The sequence below is a fragment of the Catharus ustulatus genome, chromosome 20 (assembly GCF_009819885.2).
Source record: "Catharus ustulatus isolate bCatUst1 chromosome 20, bCatUst1.pri.v2, whole genome shotgun sequence".
Taxonomy (NCBI): domain Eukaryota; kingdom Metazoa; phylum Chordata; class Aves; order Passeriformes; family Turdidae; genus Catharus; species Catharus ustulatus.
In genome coordinates this window covers 10,997,905-11,005,552 of record NC_046240.1, presented here as the reverse complement: position 1 = coordinate 11,005,552, position 7,648 = coordinate 10,997,905, and the positions used below count along the sequence as shown (strand labels likewise).

Below are 7,648 nucleotides of genomic sequence, written 5' to 3'. Positions count from 1 at the left end.
CTGTGGCGGTGGGTGGGTGGGGGCATCGTGCCCAGCTGTAGGGTGGCTCGCACAGCCTCATTTAAGCCCGCCCGCAGCCCCTCACATGATGGGAGTGTGACGGGTCTGGGCACGAGGTAACGGCGATGGCGCTGAGCAGAGTCCGTCTGTTCGCGTCCCACGGGGAGGGCACCCGGCTGCTGCCCCAGGTAATCCTGGGACCCCCACTCCTCTCCCACGGGACCCCTCACCCGTGCCCCCCACGTCCCCCCACCCCTGGGTAGCAGCGTGCTGCCTCTGTGCTGTATCCCTCCATAGGGATGGGTCTGGGGGCCCCTTAGGGTCAGAGCCTTTGGGGTGCTCCCCTGCAGACCCCCGTGATGAGCAGGGGTAGGTTTGGGACTAAGCAAGGCTGTGTAAGGTGGCTCCAGGAGCCTGTGACAGTGACTGGCTGTGGGGAACATTTCTGGGGGGCTGTGAGTGGCTCCTCTGTCCATGCAGGCATCCAGGCTGGTGGAGCTGCCCTACTCCTCCTTTGATGATGATGATGAGGATGAGGATGACAACATGGCCGAGCAGGACCCCGGGGTGTGGTACCCCGAGCCCCCCAAACTGAGCCCCTTCAGCCACTGTGTGCGCTACCTGGCCTTCTTCTGGAACCTCCTCTTCCTCCTGCTGGGGCTGCTGACCCTTGCTGTGGGGGTCTGGGGGCTGCTGGCCAAGAGCCCCCTGCCCGGGGGGGTACCCCTGAGCTCGGACCCCATGCTGCTCTTTGTGCTGGCGGGGCTGGGGGCCAGCACCGTGTCCCTGGCCGGTTGCCTGGGCGCCTTCCGAGCCAACCCCTGCCTGCTGCGCTTCTTCCTGGGTGCAGTGCTGGCTTTTGGGGGGCTGGAGGTGCTGGGGGGGCTCCTGCTGCTGCTGGCGCGGCGGCGGCTGCGGGACGCGCTGCAGGACCTGCTGCTGCTCTGCCTGCTGCGCTACCAGGACGATCCCGACCTGCAGTTCCTGGTGGATGAGGTGCAGCGGAGCCTCCAGTGCTGCGGCCTCGAGTCCTACCGCGACTGGGAGAGCAACCCGTGAGTCGGGGCCAGGGGGGCATGGTGGGGGACCCCGTCCACAGAATGGGGCTGAAAACTGTTGGGTGTAGGACCTCATGCCCACCATGGAGCTGAAAACCCTGTTGGGTGTGAGACCCCCATCCCCATGGGGCTGCAAACCTCCTTTGTAGGACCCTACCCACACCACGGGGCTGAAGACCCCCTGTTCCTCGTGGGCACTCGTGTTTGGGGTGGTGGGAGCCCCAGAAGGTCCAGAAAAGAGAAGGATGAGCTGGCACCCACAGCTGCTGTCCAGTTCTTTGGCTGGGGTCGTGGGTAAACCATCCCCACATGTTCATGACCCCAGATCTGTGTCTATCCCACAGGTACTTCAACTGCAGCGCCCCAGGTGTGCAGGCGTGCGGCGTCCCGGCCTCCTGCTGCCAGGACCCGCTGGAGAACGGCTCTGTGCCCAACATCCAGTGTGGATTCGGGGTGCTGGGGCTGGGGGCAGCGGCGGCTGGGGCCATGGTGCACACAGGGGGCTGCGGGGCTGCGCTGGGCGCGTGGCTGCGGGGCCAGGCTGGGGCCATCGCCACTGGTGCCGCCGTCCTGCTGCTGCTGGAGGCTGTGGGAGCACTCATGGCACTGAGGGTGCTCAGGGATATCACGGCTGTGAGGGTGTGGGAGTGAGGGCAGCGTGGGGATTGGGGTGTGCAGGGGGTTGGGATGTTGTTTGGTCCTAAATAAACTTTGTCAAAATCCTGAACCCATCCGTGTTGTGTCCATGCTGCTGTCACCACTGATGCTGAGATGTTCAGGGACAGTGCAGCTGTTCAGGTGTTAGAGTGAGGGCTGGGGATTTGGGGATGTCAGGGGTGCTGGTCCAACCCCAAATAAACCTTGTCAGAATCCTGAACCCCTCTGTGTCCTGCCCATCCCACTCCAGGCCGTGGGGAGCTGCTTTCCCTCCTCCCCAGCTCACAACACTGACTCCTGGCTTGTTTGGGTTTAATGAGCATTTTTCCAAGCTGAGCCCCCCAGCATGGACAGGGGGGCCTGGACCTATGCAGCACTACGGGGTTGGTGAGCGTGCCCAAATCCTAAATGATTCCATACTGGGCCAGCTCGTGCAGCTCCAGGTGGCTGAAGGCTTCCCAGGGACAGATGACAGTGATGTCTGAGGAGAGAGGGGACAGAGGTTGTGGCACTGTGACTCCCACACCCCCTGTCCCCCCCAGGGGAGGAGTGGCATTCCCATACCTGTTCCCAGCCCCTCCATGCCTGGGATGTCATCACCGAACCTGCAAGGAAAGAGGGATTGTCTGGCCTGACCCCAGGCACGACCCCCCCAGCCCAGGGCCCTTCCCCACTCACCCCTGCACCCCCTTTTTGGGGGGTTTGCTCTTGAACTGCCTCGTCTGCCTCTGCTTGAACTTGGGGGGTCCCTTGCGGGGGGTGGCAGGACCCCCGGTGACCCTGGTGGCCGATTTGAGCTCCGGTTTGGGGGGCTCCAGGCTCATGGCTGTGGGGGGCTGGCAGCCCCGGCTCCGGCGCTCCCTGCGGCCCCGGCGCTGGCCCGGCACGGCTCCTCACCCCCTCTGCAGGGAAACGGGGGGCACCAGCTTCTCCTCCCACCCTGTGCCCACCCTGGGCTTTGCAGGGCCCCTTCCCCACAATGCTGGCTCAGCCCAGCTCAGCCAGTAATCCCCAAAGGCAGGGAAGGGCATCCTGGGGACACCAGGGCTGCTCCTTCCTCCCTTGTCCCCCACCCCACACAACCCCCAGGGCACTGCCAGGACCCTCCCAGAGCTTGTCCCAGGCTGGGAAAGGGGAGCAGAGGATGGCCCATGGCACCAGGAGTGGGAATTTTGTGGCACAAGCCCAGCTCTGGGATCAGGGTGAGGGATTTGGCAGAGCTGGACACACCCCTGGGGACAAGGATCCAACCCAGGGAGATGTTTCTGGATGTTCCTGGATGCAGGAAGAGCAGCAAAGCAACCCCAGGTCCCCTCCCAGCCCGGAATCCCTGACTCACAGAGTCCCACGATTCCCGAATCCAGAGCTGCTCCCTCTGCCTGCTTCCCTGTCCCACGGCCTGGAAATGTTCTGGGGGGCTTTTCGGGGAGGGAGATTTATCCTGCCTGGGGGTAATAGGATTATTTACCTCCCTTCTTTCCCCAGGGGTAATCCAGTGTCCTTCCCCTGCTCTGGGGGGAGGAGGTGTCAGGATTAGCAATGACCAGGCCGGGTGGGCAGTGGATCCCACGTGGAGGGAATCCTGCCTCCTCTCCTGGGGGATCCCATTCCCAAAGAGATTCCCACAGCATCCCCTGATCCCAAAGGGAGCGATGGGAGCCCCTCTCCAGTCTCCATCCCAGCCTGGGTGGGGGTCCTGGTCCGGCACCCCCTGCCCACGGCCAGTGTCACTCCAAAGCTTCCCTAATCCAGCACTAAAGCAATTAAAAACGGACTAATCTCGGCACACTTTAATTGAACTTCAGCCCCTGCCACTAATTGCAATTAGTTGGGCTCTAACAAATAGGATTAAAGGGATCCAGGAGTGTTTTCCATGGCGAGCCACCTACTTCCCTGGCAGAGAGCAGAGCCTGGCTGTTAATTAGGGTTCATTAGTGAGTGACACTCGAGGGCTTGGTGGCTTCTTGGGGACCTTGTCCTGGGATGATGTGAGGGGTCTGTGTGGGTCTGTGAGTCCCCCAGGATGGAGGGGGGGTTTGGAACAAGTTGATGGGGATTTAAGATGGAGGCAGAAAAGCCAAAAAGTCACCTTGGAGAGGAGCCTGGCAGGATGTGACACCAGGAACAGGGCCAGTGTCCTTGACAGGAGGCTGATGCTTCCCACGTGCTCGCTGCCACACGAGCCCTCCCCCCTAAGAGGCTTTGTGGTGCCAGTGGGGAGGGGTCTGGCACAGCCCCTCAGCCCTCCCCATCACCAGGGCATGGCCAAGGTGCTGAAAATCCCCCCAAGGTGCTTAAATTCCAGCTGGGAGCAGAGCAGGAGGAGGGCTGCCCCAGCCTGCCCTTGGCAGGGATTTGCCACGCTGGGGAGGGCACAGCATCCAGCTCCTGGGAAATCCAGGGCTCAGCACAGCCCTGAGCCACCACCTGTCCCCAAGGGCAGCTCCCTGAGACGGGAGGTGACCCAGACTCGTGTGACACCCCCGGGATCCCGTGCTGAGCACACAACAAACACTATAAACAACCAAATCTGCATCCTCTCACCCCAGGGGTGTCTCCCACCATTTTGGGAGCCCCGGGGGATGCTCAGTCCTTCCCGGCACGCAGCCTGATCTCCATCCTGAGGATCATTTTGATGTTCTCGTCCTCCACGTGCTGCTCCACGGCCGCCAAGGCCTGGGCTCCGCCGTCCCGGTGCCGCTCCAGCAGCTCCTCCACGTACGCCACCCACACACAGTTGGGGCAGCCGGTGCCGCAGCAGTGGGTGGGCGGTGGGGGCACCGGGGGGGCTGCAGGGGTGTCACCTCTGTCACCACTCGGGGTGGCTGTCCTGCTGTCCCTTCCCGGAGTGTCCGAGGTGCCGTCGGACTTTGCTGCGGTGTCCGAAAGGCCCCGGGGGCTGCAGGTGTTGGTGGGGTGGGGGCGTGGGGTTCCTTCTCTGGGGGGGTTTGGGGGCTGCAGGGAAAGAGGAGCCCCTCATGCTGGTGTCAGTCTTGGGGGGCACGGAGGGGCTGCTGCATCCCCAGCTCAGCCACAGGAACCCCGTGTAGCCCCCTCCCAACACCCCCAATTCCTGCCCTGAACCCCGTGTACCCTCCTCAGCCCCCTCCCAACACCCCAATTCCTGCCCTGCACCCCCCTGTACCCCCCTGAGCCCCCTCCCAACACCCCAATTCCTACCCTGAACCCCTCTGTACCCCATCCCCAACACATCCTTGTCCCCCTCAGTCCCCACCCCGCCCTTGTCCTCTCATCCCCCCAACATCCCCCAAGCCCCCCTTGTCCCCTGCCATCCCCAGCATCCCCCATGATGCCCCAGCACCCCCTTGTCCCCCCGTCCTCGCTCACACCTCACACCCAGCACCTGTTTGCCCCTCCCAAGGACTCCCCCGTGTTCCCCAGACCCCCGTGTCCCCCCGTGTCCCCTCGTTGTCCCCCCGTGTCCCCCCCGTCCCCGCTCACCCCCCGGCGCGCCCCCGCCAGCCCCCGCGCCCCCCGCAGCAGCATCCGGCCGCAGGCCCTGGCCACGCCCCTGAGTCTGAGTGACAGCTATACCAGCCAATGGCAGCCCGGCACGCTCAGAAAGGCGGGAGTTGTGGGGAAGATCGGACCAATGAGCCGCAAGGGCGGGGCCACAAAGCCGGAAGTGGTGGCGGGACGGTCCCACGAGGAGTGGCGGAATAATGGGACGGGGACCGAGACCGGGACGGGGACCACGACAAAAACAGGGATCGGGACCGAAACAGGGACAGAGACCGGGATCGGGACCGAAACAGGGACAGAGACCGGGATCAGGGCCGAAACAGGGACAGAGACCGGGATCAGGACCGAAACAGGGACAGAGACCGGGATTGGGACCGAAACAGGGACTGAGACCGGGATCAGGACCGAAACAGGGACAGAGACCGGGATCAGGACCGAAACAGGGTCGGGGACCGGGACCGGGGCGGAAAGCAGGAGCGGGACAGAAAGCGGGACCGGGGTCGGAACATGGACCGGCTGTCCCACTGCGCAGCAGGTCAGTGCCTGCGGGATCCGATCGGGATCTCTCCCGGTTTGGGAGCTGGACACCCGCGGGGTCTCGGGGCGCGGGTGTGCCCTGGCGGGAGTCCCGTTCTCGGTGTCTGGTCCTGATCGGGACCGTGCCCTGTCCCGGTGTCTGTCCGTGCTGACCCTGATATCTCCCCATGCCTCGGTCCCGGTGCCCAGCTGTGCCTGAGTCTCAGTTTCCCACTGTGCTCCAATCCCAGCATTGTTCCGTCCCTGGATCCCGATGTCCCATCCTCCAGGTCCTGGTGCTTCCCTGGAGTCCTGTCACTGTTCTCATTTTCCCCAGGAAAGAGAAGAAGGACAACATGAAGCCCAAACACCCCGAGGAACAGGAGATCCCGTTCCGCCTGCGGGAGCTCATGCGGAGCCGCGAGGCCCTGAAGTGCCCAGCTCCTGGGAAGAAGCAGGTGGCAGGTGGGACACGCAGGTGGCCCGAGCAGGTGGCCAAGGCTTGGCCCAGGAGCTCATGGCATGGCTGGATCCTGCCATGGGACATCCTCCTCTCTCTGGTGATGTCCCAGCCAGAGGGACCCCCCTGGTGTCACCTCTGCAGAAATGCCACCTGTCTCTCCTAGAGAAGAAGCAGCAGCAGGAGTCCAAGGGCCCCAAGACCGCGGGGGACACCTCTGTGCCCAAGTTCCGGAGGGGCAAGGGGGAGTCGGAGCGTTCCTACATCTGCCGCATGGAGCAGGAGGTGCAGCGCGTCCTCTTCCTCACGGAGAACCAGCTCCAGCGGGAGCCTGAGAAGGAGGCGACGGCTCCAGAGAAGTCCAAAAGGAAAAAAGAGTGAGAACAAGACCATGGGGCCAGCCCATGCCTGTGGCCTTGGCCAGTTCTGCAGGGCACATCTGGTGTTGGCAGCGGCTGTGGCCCCCTTTCCATGGGGATGGATCTCTGGGAGCAGAGCTTCACCCTCCTAGGGGAAGAGCTGTGGGATGTGGGGGGCTCCCATGGGGTAGGGACTCGTTCCTGCTCCCTGTCCACTCCTGAGCCCCAGCCATAATGTGGCTCTTCAGGTTTCAGAAAAGGAAGCTGGAAAAAGCCCGGAAGAAGAAGGAGGAGAAGAAGGTGGACATGCTGGAGAAGAGCCTGTTGCAAGGTGGGAATGGAGTGGGGGGGCTGAAGTGACCCCCAGCCCGGGGGAGGAGCAGGGCTGGGCGTTCTGAGGGTCTCCTGCTGACCCTGGCTCCCTCTTCACTCACAGACACGGTGCCATTTGGAGAGGTGGTGACACAGCCACCCACCATCACCTCACGGCCCAGGGGACAGGGTCCTGCTGAGCAGGTGAGCTCTGGGGACAATGCCACGCATCCCTTGGGTAGCTGGGACAGTGGCAGCAGCCTCAGTGTGGCCGTGACAGCTCCTTGGAGTGCAGTCCCGGTGTCTCTCCCTTCATCCCTGAGCTGGCCCATCTCTGCCTGCAGGCTGGACGGAAGCAGCTCCTCCTGACGCCTCGCCTGGGCCGGAGCCAGGCGTCCCCCGCGTCCCCTGTGTCCCCGGTGATGTCGATGGCTCGGCAGCGCATCCTGCAGGAGGAGCGGGCGCGCGTCATCCAGGCCTACAGGGACATCCAGAGGCGCAAACAGCTGGCACGGGAGCGTGCCCGGGCCGGGCCGGGATGAGGACCTTGGGACTCGAGAGGGACATTGCCCTGATGCTCTTGTGTCACTGCTGAGCCCTGGGGCTCCCCACAGCTCCACACTGCGGCTCAGCGCTGGAGTGGGGTCCCTGCGGTGCCACAGAGTAAAAAGTGCCAGTGGGAGCCGGTGGTGTGAGTGTGTCTGTGCTCCCAATTCCTTCGGCATTCCTTAGGGACACTGCCGTGCTGGCAGGTGACAGTCCCAGGCATGTCACAGGCTGGTCCTGGCAGAGCTGTGGTGAGG

At 63.7% G+C, this 7,648-nt stretch overlaps 4 protein-coding genes across 5 annotated transcripts; 2 read left to right on the top strand and 2 right to left on the bottom strand.

The window, feature by feature from the left end:
• Positions 1–106: 106 nt before the first annotated feature.
• On the top strand, positions 107–1,709 carry TSPAN10 (tetraspanin 10). The gene is made up of 3 exons (XM_033077066.1): positions 107–188; positions 481–1,055; positions 1,403–1,709. The coding sequence occupies exons 1-3, from the start codon at positions 126–128 to the stop codon at positions 1,707–1,709; spliced, it is 945 nt and encodes a 314-aa protein (XP_032932957.1). The 5' UTR covers positions 107–125.
• Positions 1,710–2,025: 316 nt separating this feature from the next.
• PDE6G (phosphodiesterase 6G) lies at positions 2,026–3,386 on the bottom strand. The gene is made up of 4 exons (XM_033076758.2): positions 3,055–3,386; positions 2,394–2,617; positions 2,280–2,320; positions 2,026–2,196 (listed from the first exon to the last, which is right to left on the bottom strand). Exons 2-4 carry the CDS (start codon positions 2,537–2,539, stop codon positions 2,120–2,122), a joined length of 264 nt encoding a protein of 87 aa, XP_032932649.1. The 5' UTR covers positions 2,540–2,617; positions 3,055–3,386; the 3' UTR covers positions 2,026–2,119.
• Positions 3,387–3,490: 104 nt separating this feature from the next.
• OXLD1 (oxidoreductase like domain containing 1) lies at positions 3,491–4,917 on the bottom strand. Its single transcript, XM_033077065.1, has 2 exons — positions 4,896–4,917; positions 3,491–4,690 (listed from the first exon to the last, which is right to left on the bottom strand). The coding sequence occupies exons 1-2, from the start codon at positions 4,915–4,917 to the stop codon at positions 4,302–4,304; spliced, it is 411 nt and encodes a 136-aa protein (XP_032932956.1). The 3' UTR covers positions 3,491–4,301.
• Positions 4,918–5,360: 443 nt separating this feature from the next.
• CCDC137 (coiled-coil domain containing 137) lies at positions 5,361–7,520 on the top strand. Of its 2 annotated transcripts, XM_033076757.1 has the most exons (7): positions 5,362–5,450; positions 5,601–5,733; positions 6,052–6,179; positions 6,341–6,551; positions 6,782–6,864; positions 6,970–7,049; positions 7,190–7,520. In XM_033076757.1, the coding sequence occupies exons 1-7, from the start codon at positions 5,399–5,401 to the stop codon at positions 7,385–7,387; spliced, it is 885 nt and encodes a 294-aa protein (XP_032932648.1). In that variant the 5' UTR covers positions 5,362–5,398; the 3' UTR covers positions 7,388–7,520. The 2 variants fall into 2 exon arrangements, with proteins under 2 accessions (XP_032932647.1, XP_032932648.1); XM_033076756.1 differs by having other exon boundaries at positions 5,361–5,733.
• The last annotated feature ends 128 nt before the right edge of the window (positions 7,521–7,648 follow it).

Excerpts from the sequence above, each read along its gene's own strand:
- TSPAN10 (XM_033077066.1), top strand. The coding sequence starts at position 126 with ATGGCGCTGAGCAGAGTCCGTCTGTTCGCGTCCCACGGGGAGGGCACC. Across the intron at positions 189-480 it reads GCACCCGGCTGCTGCCCCAG|GCATCCAGGCTGGTGGAGCT; the intron begins GTAATCCTGGGA and ends CTGTCCATGCAG. Across the intron at positions 1,056-1,402 it reads CGCGACTGGGAGAGCAACCC|GTACTTCAACTGCAGCGCCC; the intron begins GTGAGTCGGGGC and ends TCTATCCCACAG.
- PDE6G (XM_033076758.2), bottom strand. The coding sequence starts at position 2,539 with ATGAGCCTGGAGCCCCCCAAACCGGAGCTCAAATCGGCCACCAGGGTC. Across the intron at positions 2,321-2,393 it reads CCCAAAAAGGGGGTGCAGGG|GTTCGGTGATGACATCCCAG; the intron begins GTGAGTGGGGAA and ends CTTTCCTTGCAG. Across the intron at positions 2,197-2,279 it reads CATGGAGGGGCTGGGAACAG|ACATCACTGTCATCTGTCCC; the intron begins GTATGGGAATGC and ends CTCTCTCCTCAG.
- OXLD1 (XM_033077065.1), bottom strand. The coding sequence starts at position 4,917 with ATGGGGTACAGAGGGGTTCAGG. Across the intron at positions 4,691-4,895 it reads GGGGTACAGAGGGGTTCAGG|GGGCTCCTCTTTCCCTGCAG; the intron begins GTAGGAATTGGG and ends CACCAGCATGAG.
- CCDC137 (XM_033076756.1), top strand. The coding sequence starts at position 5,399 with ATGGGACGGGGACCGAGACCGGGACGGGGACCACGACAAAAACAGGGA. Across the intron at positions 5,734-6,051 it reads GCTGTCCCACTGCGCAGCAG|GAAAGAGAAGAAGGACAACA; the intron begins GTCAGTGCCTGC and ends CATTTTCCCCAG. Across the intron at positions 6,180-6,340 it reads TGGGAAGAAGCAGGTGGCAG|AGAAGAAGCAGCAGCAGGAG; the intron begins GTGGGACACGCA and ends TGTCTCTCCTAG.